The following is a 21,168-nucleotide window of genomic DNA, read 5'->3' on the forward strand; positions in this document are numbered from 1 at the left end:
TCCCCAAATTCCCTGGGACTCCCCCATATCCACCCCAAACCCTCCAAATTTCCCCCCAAAACCCCCAAATTTTCCCACCAAACCCCCAAATTTTCCCCCCAATTTTCCCCCGTATTTCCACCTCAAAACCCGAATTTTTCCCACAATTTCCCCACAAAATCCCCAAATTTTCCCTCCCAAAACCCCCACATTTCCCCTCAAAACCCCCCAAATTTTCCTCCCAAAACCCCCAAATTTCCCACCAAAACCCCCCAAATTTTCCCCAAAACCCCCCAAATTTCCCTCCCAAAACCCCCAAATTTCCCCCCAAATTATCCCCGAAAACCCCCAAAATTTCCCTCCAAAACCCCCAAATTTCCCCTCCCAAAATCCCCAAATTTTCCCCCCGAAATCTCCGAGTCCCCTCGCGCTCTCAAGGCCACCGCGGTGTCCCCTTTATTTGGGGGCGTCTGCAAGGCTGGGGGTGGCACCTGAGGGGGCCCAGGTGTGCCCAGGTGTGCCCAGCTGTGCCCAGGTGTGCCCAGAGTCTCTCAGTGACGTTTCCAAGGTGTCCCACCCCAATAAAACCCCATAAAAACCCCATAAAAATCCCATTTTTCCCCATTTTTCAGTCCCGAGGCTGGTCCAGGTGTGTCCCACGTTGTCCCGTTGATCTCTCCAGGTGTGCCCAGGTATTCCCAGGTGTGTCCAGAGTCTCTCAGTGCTGTCCCACCCCAATAAAACCCAAATAAAACCCCATAAAAATCCAATTTTCCCCCATTTTTCAGTCCCGAGGCCATTCCAGGTGTGCCCAGGTGTGCCCAAGGTCTCTCAGTGCTGTCCCACCCCAATAAAACCCAAATAAAATCCCATAAAAATCCCATTTTTCCCCATCTTTTCCCCATTTTTCAGTCCCGAGGTCATTCCAGGTGTGCCCAGGTGTTGCCAGAGTCTCTCAGTGATGTCTCCAAGGTGTCCCACCCCAATAAAACCCAAATAAAACCCCAATAAAAATCCCAGTTTTCTGTCCCAAGGCCATTCCAGGTGTGTCCCACGCTGTCCTGGTGCTCTCTCCAGCTGTGCCCAGGTGTGCCCAGGTGTGCCCAGAGCCTCTCAGTGACGTCCCCAAGGTGTCACACCCCAATAAAACCCAAGTAAAAACCCCAAAAAAATCCCATTTTTCCCCATTTTTCAGTCCCGAGGACATTCCAGGTGTGCCCAGGTGTGCCCAGGGTCTCTCAGCGCTGTCCCACCCCAATAAAACCCCAATAAATTCCATTTTTTCCCCATTTTTCAGTCCCGAGGCCGCTCCAGGTGTGTCCCACGTTGTCCCATTGATCTCTCCAGGTGTTCCCAGGTGTGCCCAGGTGTGCCCAGGGTCTCTCAGCACTGTCCCACCCCAATAAAATCCCATAAAAACCCTCAAAAAAACCAATTTTTCCCCATTTTTCTGTCCTGAGGCTGCTTCAGCTCTGTCCCACGTTGTCCCATCAATCTCTCCAGGTGTGCCCAGGTGTGCCCAGGGTCTCTCAGTGACGTCTCCAAGGTGCCACACCCCAATAAAACCCCAATAAAACCCCAATAAAATCCCATTTTTTCCCCATTTTTCCGTCCCGAGGTCATTCCAGGTGTGCCCAGGGTCTCTCAGCACTGTCCCACCCCAATAAAACCCAAATAAAATCCCATAAAAATCCCACAAAAATCCCATTTTTCCTCATTTTGGTGTCTTCAGGGCTGTCCCACGTTGTCCCATTGATCTTTCCAGGTGCTCCCAGGTGTCCCCAGGTGTGCCCAGGGTCTCTCAGCGCCGTCTCCAAGGTGCCACACCCCAATAAAACCCAAATAAAACCCCATAAAAATCCCATTTTTCCCCCATTTTTCAGTCCCGAGGACATTCCAGGTGTGCCCAGGTGTGCCCAGGGTCTCTCAGCACTGTCCCACCCCAATAAAATCCCATAAAAACCCTTAAAAAATCCAATTTTTCCCCATTTTTCTGTCCCGAGGCTGCTTCAGCTCTGTCCCACGTTGTCCCATTGATCTCTCCAGGTGTGCCCAGGTGTTCCCAGGTGTTCCCAGGTGTGCCTAGGGTCTCTCAGCGCCGTCTCCAAGGTGCCACACCCCAATAAAACCCCAATAAAACCGCATAAAACCCCCATTTTTCCAAATTTTGGTGTCTTCAGGGCTGTCCTGGCGCTCTCTCCAGGTGTGCCCAGGTGTGCCCAGGTGTGCCCAGGTGTGCCCAGGGTCTCTCAGCGCTGTCCCACCCAAATAAAACCCCATAAAAAATCCCTTTTTTCCCCATTTTTTCCCCATTTTTCAGTCCCGAGGCTGGTCCAGGTGTGTCCCACGTTGTCCCGTTGATCTCTCCAGGTGTTCCCAGGTGTTCCCAGCTGTCCCCAGCTGTTCCCAGGTGTGCCCAGGTGTGTCACTGCTCCAGCATGAGCTCGCAGGCCCGGGCCAGCTCTGCCAGGCGGCGCCGGGCGTAGTCCAGGCGGTTCAGGGCCAGCTGGCAGCTCTTGCGCGCCGCGTAGCTCGAGCCCTCGTGGGGCTGCCCCGTGGCCACCTGGGCAGGGGAGAGACGCACCTGAGCACCCCAAAATGCCCCAAAATCCCCCCTCAATCCCACCTGGGATACCCCAAAATCCCACCTGAGACACCCCAAAATCCCCAAAGAAATATCACGAAAAACTCACCTGGAATGACTAAAAACTCACCTGGGCAGGTGAGAGACACACCTGAGAGGGTGTGGGGTCAAAAAACCCCAAATCCCACCCGAGACCCCAAAATTCCCCACCTGAGATACCCCAAAATGCCCCAAAATCCCACCCGGGACAGCCCAAAATGCCCCCAAAATCCCACCCGGGACAGCCCAAAATGCCCCCAAAATCCCACCTGAGATACCCCAAAATCCCAAAGAAATATCATTAAAAACTCACCTGGGCAGGTGAGGGACGCACCTGAGCACCCCAAAATCCCCCAAATCCCACCTGGGACACCCCAAAATCCCCCCCAAATCCCACCTGAGATACCCCAAAATCCCCAAAGAAATATCACGAAAAACTCACCTGGAACCACTAAAAACTCACCTGGGCAGGGGAGGGACACACCTGAGAGGGTGTGGGGTCAAAAAACCCCAAATCCCACCCGAGACCCCAAAATTCCCCACCTGAGATACCCCAAAATGCCCCAAAATCCCACCCGGGACAGCCCAAAATGCCCCCAAAATCCCACCTGAGATACCCCAAAATCCCAAAGAAATATCATTAAAAACTCACCTGGGCAGGTGAGGGACGCACCTGAGCACCCCAAAACGCCCCTAAACCCACCTGGGACACCCCAAAATCCCCCAAATCCTACCTGGGACACCCCAAAATCCCACCTGGGACACCCCCAAAACCCCCCAAAATCCCACCTGGGACACCCCAAACCCCCCCAGAATCCCCCCAAATCCCACCTGAGACCCCCAAAACCCCCCTAACCCCAGCTGGGACCCCCGAAATCCCACCTGGGACCCCCCAGATCCCCCTCACCTGTGTCAGGTATCGGATCTGGGCCGAGAGCTCGGCCTCCACCTTGGCCACGGCGGCGCCGAACTGGGCGGCCTGACGGTCCAGGTGTCGCTCCTGGGGCTTCTCCTTGGACAGCTCCAGGATCACCAGCCCTGGGGACACACCTGGGTCACACCTGGACACACCTGGACACACCTGGGCACACCTGGGTCACACCTGGGGTCACACCCAAAACCCCCCCTGACGGTCCAGGTGTCGCTCCTGGGGCTTCTCCTTGGACAGCTCCAGGATCACCAGCCCTGGGGACACACCTGGGTCACACCTGGACACACCTGGGCACACCTGGGGCACACCTGGGGTCACACCCAAACCCCCCTGACGGTCCAGGTGCCGCTCCTGGGGCTTCTCCTTGGACAGCTCCAGGATCACCAACCCTGGGGACACACCTGGATACACCTGGGGGCACCTGGGGACACCTGGGTCACACCTGGGCCCCCTCCCCGTGACCTCTGACCCCATTTCAGCCTCTCCCATTGGTCCCTTGGAGATCACCTGAGCTCTGTCCGCGCCCCTTGAGTGACCACGCCCCCATTAGACCCCACCCCTTAACCACCACCCGATCAAGCCCCGCCCATCACCGCCTCAAACGCCCGCCCACCATCACCATGGCAACACAAGCCCCGCCCGCTCAAAAAACCGGAAGTGCCTCCCCGCGCCCCCCCAAACACCGCGGCTCCTCCCCCTCACGCCGCGCCCCTCCCCCTCCGCGAAAACCCCGCCCCTTTTTCCGGGGGCCCCGCCCACCTGCGCTCTGCAGGGAGGCGCCGATTTCGCGCTCCAGCTCCTCCAGCGCCCGCAGCCGCTCGTTGGCCACCCCGAACCCCGCCATGCCGCCCGCGCCGCTTCCGGCTCCTCTCGCTCCTCTTCCGGTTCCCTTCACCAATGGCAGCGCGGAATTTCGGTCACGTGACAGGAAGCGCCCGCCGGGAGCCGCTCTGGGCGGAACTCAGTGGTGGCGCCGCTGCCTCCAGCGGCCGCTCTCCGTCATCTCGGTGGTTTTGGGTCCTCCAAGGTTGTTTAGCGTCACAAAACCGCCCAAAATCCGCTCCAAAACCGCCCGGAATCGCCTCAAAATCACTCCCGGCTCCGTCACAACGGTTTGGTCACCACAAAGGCCTCGCGGTGTTCTCGATTCCCCTCAGACTCAGCTCCGGAGAAGGAAGGAGAGCTGGATGGGGGGAGAGGGATTTAGGAGGCCTTTTAGTCCATTTTAAAACGTTCCTCTCCAGGCCACGCCCCTCGCTGCCTTTTCTAGAGGTGTTTTTTTCAGGCCACGCCCCTTCATTGACTTTAATCGCACTCATTTACTAGGCCACGTCCCTCACTGCCTTTTTTAGATGCTTTTTTAGTCAGGCCACGCTCATTACCTTTTATAGGCCTGATTTGTCCAGGCCACGCCCCTCATTGTGTTTAATAGAGGCGCTTTCCTCTAGGCCACGCCCCGCATTACCTTGTATAGACCTGCTTTCCTCCATGCCACGCCCCCATTGCCTTTTATAGATGAGTTTTCCTACAGGCCACGCCCTCATTGCCTTTTATAGACCCACTTTCCTACAGGCCACGCCCCATTACCTTTTATAGATCTTCTGTCCCCTAGCCCACGCCCCTCATTACCTTTTATAGACCTGCTTTCCTCCAGGCCACGCCCCTCATTACCATTTATAGACCTTCTGTTCTCTAGGCCGCGCTCCTCATTACCTTTAAAACACAGATTCCAACCAGGCCACGCCCTCATTGCCTCGTCTAGAGCCGCTTTCCTCTTGGCCACGCCCCTAATTACATTATTACCACCCGCTCTCCTCCAGGCCACGCCCCTCATTACCTTTTATGGACGCGTTTTCCTTCAGGCCACGCCTTTCATTTCCTTTTTTAGCTCTTGTCCCGAAGCCCCGCCCACTCCCCCTCACGCAGGCCCCGCCTCCTTTTTTCCCCGCGCTGTGACGTCATCGGAGCGCGCCGGAGAAGAAGCGGCCATGGCGGCGGTGGCGGCCCCGCGGGCCCCTCCGGCCGCGCCGCTGCTCGAGGCGCTCTCGGCGCTCTCGGCGCTGCCCCCGCACCGCGGGGCCCTCCCGGGCATCGTGCGGGGCCTCCGCGACAGCGCCGGGACCCAGGTACGGGCCCGGGAGGGGATCCCGCCCTCAGCGGGGGCGGCGCCGCCGCCGCCTCAGGGAGAGAGAGGGGCCCCCCTCAGGGGTGGGCGGGAAACGGGATCGCCTCAGGGGTGGGGAGAGGCAGAAAACGGGATTGGGGACCCTAAAAACCGGGATTTAACCCAAAAACCAAACCCAAAACCCCAAAAAACCCAAAAACCCAAAAGCCGCCTCAGGGAGAGGGAGCGGCCCTCAGGGGTGGGCGGGAAACGGGATCGCCTCAGGGGTGGGGAGAGCCAAAAATCGGGATTGGGGACCCTAAAAACCGGGATTTAACCCAAAAACGGGATTGGGAACCCTAAAAAAGGGGATTTGACCCTAAAATATGGGATCTAACCCCAAAAACGGGATCGCCTCAGGGGTGGGGAGAGCCAGGAAATGGGATTGGGGACCCTAGAAAACGGGATTTAACCCAAAAATGGGATTGGGGGCCCTAAAAAATGGGATCTGACCCTAAAAAATGGGATTTAACCCCAAAAACGGGATCACCTCAGGGGTGGGGAACCCTAAAAAATGGGATTGGGAACCCTAAAAACCGGGATCTGACCACAAAAATGGGATTGGGAACCCTAAAAAATGGGATCTGAACCTAAAAAATGGGACCTAACCGCAAAAACGGGATCATTTCAGAGGTGGGCAACCCTAAAAAACGGGATTGGGAACGTTAAAACCGGGATTGGGAATCCTGAAATGGGATCTGACCCCAAACCAGGATCGCCTCAGGGGCGGAGAACCCTAAAAAACGGGATTGGGAACCCCAAAATCCGGGATCTGACCTCAAAAACGGGATTGGGAACCCTAAAAATGGGATCTGACCCCAAAAAACGGGATTGGAAAGCCTAAAAAATGGGATCTGACCCCCAAAATTTGGGATCTGACCCCAAAATCCCAGAGCCCCCCCCCCCCAGTCCAGGCTCCCCTCAGGCCCAGGGCCCCTCCCCAGGCCCCTCCCCCTCCTCCCTCAGCACTTCCGGTCCCTCCCACCTGACCCTTGACCCCCCAATGACCCCTGGGTGACCCCTTGATGACCCCTGACCTTTGTGTGACCCCCCCCCGCCCCTCCCCCAGGCTGCTCTCGGGGGGCTCCTCGGTGTCACCAGCGCCCGCCTGGGCTCCATGAAGACACGGTGAGTGACGGCTCTGCTGGCCAATCACAGCGCAGTGCCCGCCCCTGCCGCTCCCTCATTGGCTGCTGCTCTGGGATGGGCTGGGCGGGGTAAAAACCAATGGAAATGCAGCGTGTGGGTGGAGCCAATGGGAAATGGTCTCTGAGTGACAGCTCTGCCGGCCAATCACAGCGCAGGGCCCGCCCCTGCTGTTCCCTCATTGGTTGCTGCTCTGGTATGGGTGGGGTGGGGTAAAAACCAATGGAAATGCAGCGTGGGGGCGGGGCCAGCTCGGGAGCCAATGGGAATCGTTCTCTGGGCTGCTGTTGGGGGAGGAGGAGCCAATCAGAGGAGGTTTTAGCCCTGGGGGCAGGGCAGCCAATCAGGAGGAAGGGGTGTGGCTTTGAAGCACCTTGTGATTGGCTGATTTGTTGGGATGGGGTTTTAGCAGCCAATCAGGTGCTTCCTTTGTTGCATAATTAATCGGGGTGGGTGGGGCTTGTCTGTGACAATTGGGGCTGCGGGTGGAGCCAGGGTGGGCGTGGCTTTATCCCAGCCAATCAGATTCTCCCTGCGAGCCGCACTCTCCCCTGGGCTGCCCTTATAAGGAAAGTGGGTGGGGCTTGGGCTTTAGCAACCAATGAGGGCTGTGGGTGGAACCAGGGTGGGCGTGGCTTTATCCCAGCCAATCAGATTCTCCCTGCGAGCCGCGCTCTCCCCTGGTTTGCCCTTATAAGGAAAGTGGGCGGGGTTTGGCACCCCCCAGCAGCCAATCGGGGCTGCGGGGGTGTGTCCGGGCGCGCGGGTGGGCGTGTCCCGGCTCAGCCAATGGCGTTGCAGCTTCGAGGGGCTGTGCCTGCTGTCGCTATTGGTCAGCGAGAGCCCCAGCGAGGCCTTCCAGCAACACTGCCTGGGCTGGCTCCGCCTCCTGCAGCACCTGCTCCAGGTGAGACACCTGGGGACACACCTGGGGACATTGGGGACACACCTGGGGACAGCTGGGACAGGGACACACCTGGGATAGGGACACACGTGGGGCCTGGGCTGGCTCCGCCTCCTGCAGCACCTGCTCCAGGTGAGGGGCACGGGGACACCTGGGGACAAACCTGGGACAGCTGGGGACACACCTGGGACACACCTGGAACACACCTGGGACACACCTGGGATACACCTGGGACACGCCTGGGGACACTTGGGGACACCTGGGGACACCTGGGATAGGGACACACACCTGGGACACACCTGGGGACACACCTGGGGACACACCCGGGGACACACCTGGGGACACACCTGGGGACAGCTGGGATAGGGACACACCTGGGGCCTGGGCTGGCTCCGCCTCCTGCAGCACCTGCTCCAGGTGAGACACCTGGGGACACACCTGGGGACATTGGGGACACACCTGGGGACACCTGGGGACAGGTGGGGGACACATCTGGGATAGGGACACACACCTGGGACACACCTGGGGGGACACCTGGGGACAGCTGGGACACACCTGGGACACACCTGGGGACACACCTGGAGACACATGCGGATACCTGGGACACACCTGGGGACACCTGGGGGTACCTGGGATACACCTGGGGCCTGGGCTGGCTCCACCTCCTGCAGCACCTGCTCCAGGTGAGGCACCTGGGGACACACCTGGGGGCACTTGGGGACACACCTGGGGACAGCTGGGGACACATCCGGGATAGGGACACACATCTGGGACACACCTGGGGACACCTGGGGACACTTGGGGACACGTGGGGACACACCTGGGACACACCTGGGGACACCTGGAGACACATCTGGGATAGGGACACACACCTGGGACACACCTGGGGGTACCTGGGACTCACCTGGGGGGACAGCTGGGGGCACCTGGGGGTACCTGGGATAGGGACACACACCTGGAGGACACCTGGGGACAACTTGGGACACTTGGGGACACACCTGAGACGCACCTGGAACCCACCTGGGACACACCTGGGATACACCTGGGACAGCTGGGGACAGTTGGGGACACCCGGGGCACACCTGGGGGTACCTGGGGACAGCTGGGACACACCTGGGGGTACCTGGGGACAGCTGGGGACACACCTGGGGACACACCTGAGACACCTGGGGGTACCTGGGACACACCTGTGACACACCCGGGGACAGCTGGGGACACACTTGGGACACACCTGGGGCCTGGGCTGGCTCCACCTCCTGCAGCACCTGCTCCAGGTGAGGGGCACGGGGACACCTGGGGACACCTGGGGACAGCTGGGATAGGGACACACACCTGGGACACACCTGGGGACATTGGGGACACACCTGGGGACAGCTGGGGTGGGGTTGAGGGTCCTGGGGGAGGTCCCACCCCCCTTTTTTGGGGGGCTTTTTTCCAGGGGGGTCTCTCTAATTTGGGGAGGGGTCCTGACACTTTTTGGGGTCCCCCCCCAGTGTTAGGACCCCCACTCAAGGTGGTTTTGGGGGGGTCCCACCCCCCATTTTTGACCCATTTTTGACCCATTTTTGACCCATTTTTGACCCATTTTTGACCCATTTTTGACCCATTTTCGCCATTTTTTTGGGGTTTTTTGGGTGATTTCGATGGGGTTTTTTCCAGGGGGGTCTCTCTAATTTGGGGAGGGGTCCTGACGCTTTTTGGGGTCCCTCCCCCCAGTCCCAGGACCCCCCTCCCACGGTGGCCCTGGGGGTGTTTTTGGGGGATCCCACTGCCCATTTTTGACCCATTTTTGACCCATTTTCGCCATTTTTGGGGGGGCTTTTTGGGCGATTTCGATGGGGTCATTCCAGGGGAGTCTCTCTAATTTGGGGAGGGGTCCTGACACGTTTTGGGGTCCCCCCAGTGTCAGGACCCCCACTCAAGGTGGTTTTGGGGGGGTTTTTGGGAGGTCCCACCCCCCATTTTTGCCCAATTTCAATGAATTTTTGTGGATTTTTTTTGGGGTTTTTTGGCCTATTCCGATGGGGTTTTTTCCAGGGGGGTCTCTCTAATTTGGGGAGGGGTCCTGACGCTTTTTGGGGTCTCTCCCAGTCCCAGGACCCCCCTCCCACGGTGGCCCTGGGGGTGTCGGTGCTGCGGGAGCTGCTCAGGTTCTCGGCGCAGCTGCCGGAGCTGGCGCGGGACATCGGCACCAACCACATCCCCGGGATCCTCACCTCCCTGCTGGCCCTGAGGCCCGAGGTCTGGGGGGGCTCAAAATGGGTCTGGGGGCTTCGGGGGGGGTCGGTTTGGGGGGGTTGTGGGGAAAAAAATTGGAAAAAACGGGGTTAAAATGGAGAAAAATTGAGTTAAAATGGGATTAACGTGGGTTGGAATTGGGATGGGAAGGGTTAAAATGGGTCTGGGGGCTCCAATTGGGTCTGGGGGCTCCGGGGGGGGGTTGGTTTGGGGGGTTTTGGGGAGAAAATGGGGTAAAAATGGAAAAAAATTGGATAAAAATGGGGATTGAAATGGGAAGAAATGGGGACTGAAAGGGTTAAAATGGGTCTGGGGGCTCCAATTGGGTCTGGGGGCTTCGGGGGGGGTCGGTTTGGGGGGGTTATGGGGAAAAAAATGGGAAAAAACGGGGTTAAAATGGAGAAAATTGGGTTAAAATGGAGAAAAATTGAGTTAAAATGGGATTAACGTGGGTTGGAATTGGGATGGGAAGGGTTAAAATGGGTCTGGGGGCTCCAATTGGGTCTGGGGGCTTCGGGGGGGTTTGGGTTTGGGGGGGTTGTGGGGAAAAAATGGGAAAAAACGGGGCTAAAATGGAGAAAATTTGGGTTAAAATGGAGGAAAATGGGGACTGAAAGGGTTAAAATGGGTCTGGGGGCTCTAAATGGGTCTGGGGGCTTCGGGGGGGTTGGGTTTGGGGGGGTTTGGGGTGAAAAATGGGGTGAAAATGGAAAAAAAATTGGACAAAAATGGCAAAAAATGGGGATTGAATGGGTTCAAATGGGTCTGGGGGCTTCAAATGGGTCTGGGGGCTTCAGGGCGGGGGAGCTTTGAGGGGTCCTGAGGGGATTTTTTGGGAGGAATTTTGGGATTTCTGTCAATTTTGGGGCCTCAGGAATTTGGGGAGGGGTCCCCACGAATTTGGGGAGGGGTCCCCATGAATTTGAGGAGGGGTCCCCATGAATTTGGGGAGGGGTCTCACCCCATTTCCCCCTTTCCCCACTGTGAATTCACTGCCCTGGGGGGGATTTTTGGGGGGAATTTTGGGGATTTTGGGGTCTCAGAAATTTGGGGAGGGGTCTCCAAGAATTTGGGGAGGGGTCTCAGTGGGATCTCAGGAATGTGGGGAGGGGTCCCCATGAATTTGAGGAGGGGGTCCCCATGAATTTGGGGAGGGGTCTCAGCCCCTTTTCCGCCCTTTCCCCACTCTGAATTCCCTGCCCTGGGGGGGATTTTTGGGGGGAATTTTGGGGATTTTGGGGTCTCAGAAATTTGGGGAGGGGTCCCCAAGAATTTGGGGAGGGGTCTCAGTGGGATCTCCCTGAATTTGGGGAGGGGTCTCGGGAATTTGGGGAGGGGTCTCCACGAATTTGGGGAGGGGTCTCAGCCCCTTTTCCCCCCTTTCCCCACTGTGAATTCCCTGCCCTGGGGGGGATTTTTTGGGGGAATTTTGGGGATTTTGGGGTCTCAGAAATTTGGGGAGGGGTCCCCAAGAATTTGGGGAGGGGTCTCAGTGGGATCTCCATGAATTTGGGGAGGGGTCTCAGGAATTTGGGGCGGGGTCTCCATGAATTTGGGGAGGGGTCTCAGCCCCTTTTCCCCCCTCTCCCCACTGTGAATTCCCTGCCCTGGGGGGGAATTTTGGGGGGAATTTTGGGGATTTTGGGGTCTCAGAAATTTGGGGAGGGGTCCCCAATAATTTGGGGAGGGGTCTCAGTGGGATCTCCATGAATTTGGGGAGGGGTCTCGGGAATTTGGGGAGGGGTCTCCACGAATTTGGGGAGGGGTCTCAGCCCCTTTTCCCCCCTTTCCCCACTGTGAATTCCCTGCCCTGGGGGGGATTTTTGGGGGGAATTTTTGGGATTTTGGGGAGGGGTCCGGGATAATTTGGGGAGGGGTCTCGGTGGGAGGGGTCTCAGGAATTTGGGGAGGGGTCCCCACGAATTTGGGGAGGGGTCTCACCCCATTTTCCCCCCCTCTCAGTGCGAGCTCTCCACGCTGGAAGGGATCAAGTCCTGCCTGTCCTTCTACCCCGGCGCCTGCGGCTCCATGAGGGTGAGACCCCTCCCCAAAATCCCAAAAACCCCCAAAATCTCCCCAAATTCCCCCTGGATTTTTGGGCTTTTGGGGTGAATTTTGGGGGAATTTGGGGAGGGGTCTCAGCCCCAGGACCCCCCCCAAAAAACCCCAAATTTTGCCTATGGGGTCCCCTGAGCCCCCTCCCCAATTTGGGGGGAATTTGGGGAGGGGTCTCGGCCCTGGGACCCCCCAAAATCTCCCCAAATTTCCCCCCCCCAGGGGAAGCTCGCTGCCCATTTCCTGTCCCGCATCGACAGCGAGAGCCCCCGGCTGCAGCAGGTGGGACCCAAAACTGGGGGGATTTTTGGGCTTTTTTGGGGTGGTTTTGGGGTTTTTGGGGCTTTTTGGGGCTTTTTGGGATTTTGGGGTGGTTTGGGGGTTTTTTGGGTTTTTTTTGGGGGTTTTTTGGGTTTTTTTTGGGGAGTTTTTGGGGTGGTTTTGGGGTTTTTGGGGTGGTTTTTGGAGTGGGTTTAGGGTGGTTTTGGTGGTTTTTGGAAGGGGTTTTGGGGTTTTTTTGGGGAATTTTGGAGGGGTTTTGGGGTTATTGGGGTGGTTTTGGGGATTTTTGGGGATTTTTTGGGGAGTTTTGGGGTGGTTTTGGGGGGTTTTGAGGAATTTTTGGGGTGGTTTTGGGGTTTTTTGGGCAATTTTTGGAGTGGGTTTGGGGTAGTTTTGGTGTTTTTTGGAGGGGGTTTGGGGTTTTTTTGGGGATTTTTTGGGGGGGTTTGGGGATTTTTTGGGGGGATTTTTGGGGGTTTTTGGGGGTGTTTGGGTTTTTTGGGGGAATTTTGGAGGGGTTTTTGGGGTGGTTTTGGGGTGGTTTTGGGGGTTTTGGGGTTTTTTGGGGTGGTTTTGGGGCAATTTTTGGAGTGGGTTTGGGGTGGTTTCTGGAGGGGGTTTTGGGGTTTTTAAGGGGGGATTTTGGGTTTTTTTGTGGGAATTTTGGGGTGGTCTTCGGATGGATTTGGGGGCTTTTGGAGGGTTTGGGTGATTTTGGGGTTTTGGGGTGGTTTTGGGGTTTTTTGGGGGGTGTTTGGGATGACTTTGGAGGGGATTTTCAGGGGGATTTTGGGGCATTTTGGGGCGGTTTTGGGGAGTTCTGGGGCAGTTCCTGGGGGTTTTCGAGGGTCCTGAATCAGAATTTTGGGGTCCCAGCCCCATTTTTGGGGTCCCTGACCCCGTTTTTGGGGTCCCTGACCCCGTTTTTCCCTGTTTTTAGCTGGCCTGCAAGTGCTACGCGCTGCTGCCGGCGCTGGGCCGGGGCAGATTTGGGGCATTTTGGGGCATTTTGGGGCTTTCCTGGGTGGTTCCTGGGGGTTTTTTGGGGTCCTGAATCAGAATTTGGGGGTTTTAAGGTCATTTTTGGGGTTCCAGCCCCATTTTTCCCCATTCCCATCTGGCCTGTGAGTGCAACACATCGGGCTGGGTGTTCTGGGGTAGATTTGGGGCATTTTCGGGCAGTTTTGGGGCATTTTGGGGGTTCTGGGGCAGTTTTGAGGGGTTCTGGGGCAGTTTCCGGGGGTTATTTGGGGTCCTGAATCAGAATTTTGGGGTCCCAGCCCCATTTTTGGGGTCCCTGACCCCGTTTTTCCCCGTTTCCAGCTGGCCTGCGAGTGCTATGCACTGGGCTGGGGCAGATTTGGGGCATTTTGGTGCAGTTTTGGGGAGTTCTGGGGCAGTTCCTGGGGGTTTTTTGGGGTCCTGAATCAGAATTTGGGGGTTTTAAGGTCATTTTCAGGCTCCCTGACCCCGTTTTTGCCCGTTCCCAGCTGGCCTGCGAGTGCTGCGCGCTGGGCTGGGGACTCTGGGGCATTTTGGGGCAGTTTTGGGGCATTTTGGGGCATTTTTGGGGGGTTCTGGGGCAGTTCCTGGGGGTTTTTTGGGGTCCTGAATCAGAATTTTGGGGTCCCAGCCCCATTTTCAGGCTCCCTGACCCCGTTTTTCCCCGTTTCCAGCTGGCCTGCGAGTGCTATGCACTGGGCTGGGGCAGATTTGGGGCATTTTGGTGCAGTTTTGGGGCATTTTGGGGCATTTTGGGGCATTTTTGGGGGGTTCTGGGGCATTTTTGGGGGGTTTTTTGGGGTCCTGAATCAGAATTTGGGGGTTTTAAGGTGATTTTCGGGCTCCCTGACCCCGTTTCTTTCTGTTTTTAGCTGGCCTGCGAGTGCTACGCGCTGCTGCCGGCGCTGGGCCGCGGTTTCTCGCAGGGGCTGCGGCACACGGAGTGCTGGCACCAGCAGCTGCAGGGGGTGCTGGCAACGCTGCACGGGCTCCTGGGGGCTCTGTTCGAGGGATGTGAGACTGGTGAGGGATTTGGGGTCGTTTATGGGGGATTTGGGGTGATTTATGTGGGGTTTGGGGCATGTTTGGGTTGATTTATGGGGGATTTGGGGGGTGCTGGCCACGCTGCAGGGGCTGCTGGGGGCTCTGTTCGAGGGATGTGAGACTGGTGAGGGATTTGGGGTCGTTTATGGGGGATTTGGGGTCATTTGGGGGGGATATGTGGGATTTTGGGGTGATTTATGTGGGGTTTTGGGCCTGTTTGGGGGGGTTTATGTGGGGATGTGGGGTGGTTTGGGGTGATTTATGGGGGGTTTGGGGTGGTTTGGGGGGTGCTGGCCACGCTGCAGGGGCTGCTGGGGGCTCTGTTCGAGGGATGTGAGACTGGTGAGGGGGCCTGGGGAAATTTGGGGGGGATTTGGGGTCGTTTGGGATCGTTTGGGGGGGATTTGGGGTGGTTTGGGGTGGTTTATGGGGGGGTTGGGGTGGTTTGAGGGGTGCTGGCAACGCTTCAGGGGCCTCTCTTTGAGGGCTGTGAGACTGGTGAGGGGGCCTGGAATAATTTGGGGTCGTTTGGAGGGGATTTGGGATGATTTAGGGAGGATTTGGGGTGGTTTGGGGTGATTTATGTGGGATTTTGGGCCTGTTTGGGCCTGTTTGGGGTGGTTTATGTGGGATTTGGGGGGTGCTGGCCACGCTGCAGGGGCTGCTGGGGCCTCTCTTTGAAGGATGTGAGGCCGGTGAGGGATTTGGGGTGATTTATGGGGGATTTGGGGTCGTTTGGGGGGGTTTATGTGGGATTTTGGGTGATTTATGTTGGATTTGGGGTGGTTTGGGGTGGTTTATGTGGGATTTTGGGGATGTTTGGGGTGATTTATGGGGGTTTTGGGTGGTTTGGGTGGGATATGAGGGGGTTTGGGGTGATTTATGGGGGATTTGGGGGGTGCTGGCCACGCTGCAGGGGCTGCTGGGGGCTCTGTTCGAGGGATGTGAGACTGGTGAGAAATTTGGGGGGGATTTGGGATCGTTTGGGGGGGATTTGGGGTCGTTTGGGGGGGATATGAGGGGGTTTGGGGGGGTTTATGGGGGATTTTGGGCCTGTTTGGGGTGGTTTATGTGGGGTTTTGGGGATGTTTGGGGTGGTTTATGTGGGGATTTGGGGTGGTTTGGGGTGGTTCATGTGGGGTTTTGGGCCTGTTTGGGGTGATTTATGTGGGGATTTGGGGTCGTTTGGGTGGGATATGAGGGGGTTTGGGGTGATTTATGTGGGGTTTGGGGCCTGTTTGGGGTGGTTTATGTGGGATTTTGGGGTGGTTTATGGGGGATTTTGGGGTGGTTTGGGGGGTGCTGGCCACGCTGCACGGGCTGCTGGGGGCCCTGTTCGAGGGATGTGAGACTGGTGAGGGATTTGGGGGGGATTTGGGGTTGTTTGGGGTCGTTTGGGGGGGCTTATGTGGGATTTTGGGGTGATTTATGGGGGGTTTGGGGTGATTTATGTGGGATTTGGGGTGATTTATAGGGGATTTGGGGTGATTTATGTGGGATTTGGGGGGGTTTATGGGGTGGTTTATGTGGGGTTTGGGGGGTCCTGCATGGGGTCCTGGGGGCCCTGTTCGAGGGATGTGAGACTGGTGAGGGATTTGGGGGGGATTTATGGGGGATTTGGGGTGGTTTATGTGGGATTTTGGGGATGTTTGGGGTGGTTTATGTGGGGATTTGGGGTGGTTTGGGTGGGATATGTGGGGATTTTGGGCCTGTTTGGGGTGATTTATGTGGGATTTGGGGTGGTTTGGGGTGGTTCATGTGGGGTTTTGGGCCTGTTTGGGGTGATTTATGGGGGGGATTTTGGGGCTGTTTGGGGTGGTTTATGTGGGGATTTTGGGGCTGTTTGGGGTGATTTATGGGGGTTTTGGGTGGTTTGGGTGGGATATGAGGGGGTTTGGGGTGGTTTATGGGGGATTTGGGGGGTCCTGCACGGGGTCCTGAGGGTCCTGTTTGAGGGATGTGAGACTGGTGAGGGATTTGGGGGGGATTTGGGGTTGTTTGGGTGGGATTTGGGCCTGTTTGGGGGGGATATGAGGGGGTTTGGGGTGGTTTATGGGGATTCAGGGTGGTTTATGGGGATTTGGGGGGGGTTTATGGGGTATTTGGGGGGTCCTGCACGGGCTCCTGGGGGCTCTGTTTGAGGGATGTGAGAGCGGTGACGGATTTGGGGGGCATTTGGGGTAGTTTGGGGTCATTTGGTGTGATTTATGTGGGATTTTGGGGTGATTTATGGGGGGTTTTGGGGTGGTTTGGGTGGGATATGAGGGGGTTTGGGGTGATTTTTGTGGGGTTTGGGGATGTTTGGGGTGGTTTGGGGGGGGTTTATGTGGGATTTGGGGTGATTTATGTGGGGGTTTGGGGTGGTTTATGGGGGATTTGGAGGGGTTTATGTGGGATTTTGGGCCTGTTTGGGGTGGTTTATGGGGGTTTGGGGGGGTCCTGCATGGGGTCCTGGGGGCCCTGTTCGAGGGCTCTGAGACTGGTGAGGGATTTGGGGGGGATTTATGGGGGATTTGGGGTCGTTTGGGGGGGTTTATGTGGGATTTGGGGGGGTTTATGTGGGGGTTTGGGGGGTCCTGCAGGGGCTGCTGGGGGCTCTGTTTGAGGGATGTGAGACTGGTGAGGGATTTGGGGGGGATTTGGGGTCATTTAGGGGGGTTTTGGGGTCGTTTGGGGGGGATATGAGGGGGTTTGGGGTGATTTATGTGGGGTTTTGGGCCTGTTTGGGGTGATTTATGTGGGATTTGGGGGGGTTTGTGGGGGATTTGTGGTGATTTATGTGGGGATTTGGGGTCGTTTGGGTGGGATATGAGGGGATTTGGGGTGATTTATGTGGGATTTGGGCCTGTTTGGGGTGATTTATGTGGGATTTTGGGTGGTTTGGGTGGGATATGAGGGGATTTGGGGTGATTTATGGGGGGTTTGGGGTCGTTTGGGGGGGTTTATGTGGGATTTTGGGGTGATTTATGTGGGGTTTGGGGATGTTTGGGGTGGTTTAGGAGGGATATGAGGGGGGTCCTGGCCACACTGCAGGGGCTGCTGGGGGCTCTTTTTGAGGGATGTGAGACTGGTGAGGGATTTGGGGGGGATTTGGGGTGATTTATGTGGGATTTTGGGGTGATTTATGTGGGATTTGGGCCTGTTTGGGGTGATTTATGTGGGATTTTGGGGTAATTTGGGGTGGTTTATGTGGGATTTGGGGGGTCCTGCAGGGGCTCCTGAGGGCTCTGTTCGAGGGCTGTGAGACTGGTGAGGGATTTGGGGGGGATTTGGGGGGGATTTGGGGTGATTTATGTGGGATTTTGGGTGGTTTGGGGTGCTTTTTGTGGGATTTTGGGGTGATTTATGTGGGATTTGGGCCTGTTTGGGGTGATTTATGTGGGATTTTGGGGTAATTTGGGGTGGTTTATGTGGGATTTGGGGGGTCCTGCAGGGGGTCCTGAGGGCTCTGTTCAAGGGATGTGAGATTGGTGAGGGATTTGGGGGGGATTTGGGGTGGTTTATGTGGGATTTGGGGTCATTTGGGGGGGTTTATGTGGGATTTTGGGCTGAATTTTTGGGATTTTGGGGTCATTTTGGGGTCCTATGGAGCCGTTGAAGTGAGATGAGAATTTTGGGGTGAATTTTGAGGATTTTGGGGTAAATTTGGGGATTTGGGGGTGAATTTGGGGTTCTATGGAGCTGTTGAAGTGAGCTGAGGATTTTGGGGTGAATTTTGGGGATTTTGGGCTGAATTTTGAGGATTTTGAGGTGAATTTGGGGGTTTTTGGGTGAATTTGGGGCCCATGGAGCTGTTGAAGTGAGCTGAGGATTTTGGGGTGAATTTTGGGGATTTTGGGGTCATTTTGGCATCTTACAGGGCTGTTAAAGGGAAATGAGGATATTGGGCTGAATTTTTGGGATTTTGGGGTGAATTTGGGGGTTTTTGGGTGGATTTTGACTGGGATTTCAGGGATTTTGGGGTTTTGATGATTTTGGGGTGAATTTTGGGGTTTTTGGGTGGATTTTGATGGGGATTTCAGGGATTTTGGGGTTTTGATGATTTTGGGGTGAATTTTGAGGATTTTGGGATGAATTTGGGGGTTTTTGGGTAGATTTTGATGGGGATTTCAGGGATTTTGGGGTTTTGATGATTTTGGGGTGAATTTTGAGGATTTTGGGGTGAATTTGGGGGTTTTTGGGTAGATTTTGATGGGGATTTCAGGGATTTTGGGGTTTTGATGATTTTGGGGTGAATTCAGGGGTTTTTGGGCTGAATTTGGGGGTTTTTGGGTAGATTTTGATGGGGATTTCAGGGATTTTGGGGTTTTGATGATTTTGGGGTGAATTCAGGGGTTTTTGGGCTGAATTTGGGGGTTTTTGGGTGGATTTTGATGGGGATTTCAGGGATTTTGGGGTTTTGATGATTTTGGGGTGAATTTTTGGGATTTTGGGCTGAATTTTGGGGTTTTTTGCTCCCAGATCCTCTCCCTTACGAGGGCCCAGGGGTGGAGCTGCTGCTGCCCCCGCCCCAGGACGACGCTGGGGGGATCCTGACCCTGCACTCGAGGTTTTCGGGGCTCTGCCGCGTCCTCAAGCTGCTCCTGAGGTACCAAAATCCCCCAAATTCACCCCAAAATCCCCAAAATTCACCCCAAAATCATCAAAACCCCAAAATCCCTGAAATCCCCGTCAAAATCCACCCCAAATCCCCCAAAATCCCCCCAAAAACCCCAAAATCCTCCCCAAAATCCACCCTGGGAACCCTCAAATCCCCTCCCAGTCCCTCCCAGTATAAACCAGTTCCCTCCCAGTCCCTCCCAGTTTGATCCCAGTCCCTCCCAGTTTGTCCCAGTCCCTCCCAGTGTCGCTGTTCCCGTTCCCAGTTTGATCCCAGTTCATTCCCAGTCCCTCCCAGTATAACCCAGTCCCTCCCAGTTTGTCCCAGTATAACCCAGTATAACCCAGTTTGTCCCAGTGTCGCTGTCCCCGTTCCCAGTCCCTTTCCCAGTCCCTCCCAGTATAACCCAGTTTGTCCCAGTCTGTCCCAGTTCATTCCCAGTTCATTCCCAGTATAACCCAGTATAACCCAGTATAACCCAGTCCATCCCAGTCCCCCCAGTGTCTCTGTCCCCGTTCCCAGTCCATCCCAGTTTGTCCCAGTTCATTCCCAGTATAACCCAGTATAACCCAGTATAACCCAGTATAACCCAGTCCATCCCAGTCCCCCCAGTGTCTCTGTCCCCGTTCCCAGCCAGGATTTCGTGGCCCCGGTCACGGTTCCCGTTCAGGACATTTTGGATCTCGTTTGCCGCGCCCTCAACGTCACCAGCAAGAACCTGGTGAGTGCCACCCCAAAAACACCAAAAATCGCCCAAAATCACCCAAAAATCAGCCCCAAATTCACCCAAAAGTCACCCAAAAATCATCCTAAAAATACCCAAAAATTACCCAAAAAACCACCCAAAAAAAACGCCCAAAAATCATCCCAAAAATACCCAAAAATCATCCAAAAAAACACCCAAAAACACCCAAAAATCAACCCCAAATTCACCCAAAAATCACCCAAAAATGATCCCAAAATCATCCCAAAAAACACCCCAAAAATGAACCAGAAACACCTCCTGAGTGCCACCCCAAAAACGCCCAAAAATCACCCAAATTCACCCCAAAAAATACCCCAAATTCACCCAAAAATCACCCAAAAATCATCCCAAAAATCATCCCAAAAATCACCCCAAAATCACCCAAAAAACCACCCAAAAATCACCCCAAAAATACCCAAAAATGAACCAGAAACACCTCCTGAGTGCCACCCCAAAACCACCAAAAATCACCCAAAATCACCCAAAAATCAACCCCAAATTCACCCAAAAATCACCCCAAAATCATCCCAAAAATCATCCCAAAAATACCCAAAAATCATCCAAAAAAACACCTAAAAAACCACCCAAAAATCACCTCAAAATCATCCAAAAATCACCCCAAAATCACTCAAAAATCGCCCAAAATCACCCAAAAAACACCCAAAAATCAACCCCAAATTCACCCAAAAATCACCCAAAAATCAACCCCAAATTCACCCAAAAATCACCCCAAAAATCACCCAAAAAACCACACAAAAATTAACCAGAAACACCCAAAAAACCACCCAAAAATCACCTCAAAACCACCCAAAAATCACCTCAAAATCATCCCAGAAATCACCCAAAAATTAACCAGAAATCACCCCAAAATACCTAAAAATCATCCCAAAATTACCCAAAAATCACCCCAAAACCACCCTAAAACCACCCCAAAAAATCAAGGAAAAATCAAGCAGAAATCAACCAAAAATCATCCAAAACCACCCAAAAATCATCCCAAAAACAACCCCAAAATCATCCCAAAAATCATCCCCCAAATCATCCCCAAATCATCCCAAAAATACCCAAAAAACACCCAAAAAATCACCCAAAATCATCCCAAAAATGAACCAGAAACACCTCCTGAGTGTCACCCCAAAAACGCCCAAAAAACACCCAAAATCACCCAAAAAATACCCCAAATTCACCCCAAAATCATCCAAAAAAACACCCAAAAATCAACCCCAAATTCACCCAAAAATGACCCAAAAATCGTCCCAAAAATACGCAAAAATCACCCGAAATCACCCAAAAAACCACCCCAAAATCATCCCAAAAATTAACCAGAAATCACCCAAAAATCACCCAAAAATCATCCCAAAAATACCCAAAAATTACCAAAAAAACCACCCAAAAATCACCCAAAAATTAACCAGAAATCACCCAAAAATCATCCCAAAAACCACCAGAAAATGG

General features: G+C 55.0%; 2 protein-coding genes across 21 annotated transcripts in view; one reads left to right on the forward strand and one right to left on the reverse strand.

Moving 5' to 3' along the window:
* Positions 1-407: 407 nt before the first annotated feature.
* MED11 (mediator complex subunit 11) lies at positions 408-5,388 on the reverse strand. 15 transcript variants are annotated; one of them, XR_011678199.1, is made up of 4 exons: positions 4,293-5,364; positions 3,510-3,640; positions 2,350-2,542; positions 408-681 (listed from the first exon to the last, which is right to left on the reverse strand). XR_011678199.1 is itself a non-coding variant. In XM_071420914.1 (4 exons), the coding sequence occupies exons 2-4, from the start codon at positions 4,375-4,377 to the stop codon at positions 2,405-2,407; spliced, it is 354 nt and encodes a 117-aa protein (XP_071277015.1). In that variant the 5' UTR covers positions 4,378-4,716; positions 5,371-5,388; the 3' UTR covers positions 408-2,404. The 15 variants fall into 15 exon arrangements, 9 of the variants coding, with proteins under 9 accessions (XP_071277015.1, XP_071277014.1, XP_071277013.1 ...); XR_011678198.1 differs by having other exon boundaries at positions 408-1,066; XR_011678197.1 differs by having other exon boundaries at positions 408-1,346.
* An 84-nt stretch (positions 5,389-5,472) lies between these two features.
* Positions 5,473-21,168, forward strand: part of PELP1 (proline, glutamate and leucine rich protein 1) — a 36,211-nt gene continuing 20,515 nt past the window's right edge. For 3 of the 6 annotated variants that reach the window (XM_071420895.1, XM_071420894.1, XM_071420896.1), the window contains exons 1-9: positions 5,473-5,659; positions 6,767-6,825; positions 7,645-7,750; positions 9,839-9,988; positions 11,948-12,019; positions 12,263-12,322; positions 14,197-14,347; positions 18,830-18,956; positions 19,602-19,689. In XM_071420895.1, the coding sequence (XP_071276996.1) occupies positions 5,522-5,659; positions 6,767-6,825; positions 7,645-7,750; positions 9,839-9,988; positions 11,948-12,019; positions 12,263-12,322; positions 14,197-14,347; positions 18,830-18,956; positions 19,602-19,689 (951 nt within the window). In that variant the 5' untranslated portion in view covers positions 5,473-5,521. The remainder of the gene's footprint in view (positions 5,660-6,766; positions 6,826-7,644; positions 7,751-9,838; positions 9,989-11,947; positions 12,020-12,262; positions 12,323-14,196; positions 14,348-18,829; positions 18,957-19,601; positions 19,690-21,168) is intronic. The other 3 variants (XM_071420898.1, XM_071420897.1, XM_071420899.1) reach the window with 1 other exon arrangement.

This window comes from Agelaius tricolor, unplaced genomic scaffold (genome assembly GCF_023055355.1).
Source record: "Agelaius tricolor isolate 1412-34295 unplaced genomic scaffold, bAgeTri1.0.p SCAF_172, whole genome shotgun sequence".
NCBI lineage: Eukaryota > Metazoa > Chordata > Aves > Passeriformes > Icteridae > Agelaius > Agelaius tricolor.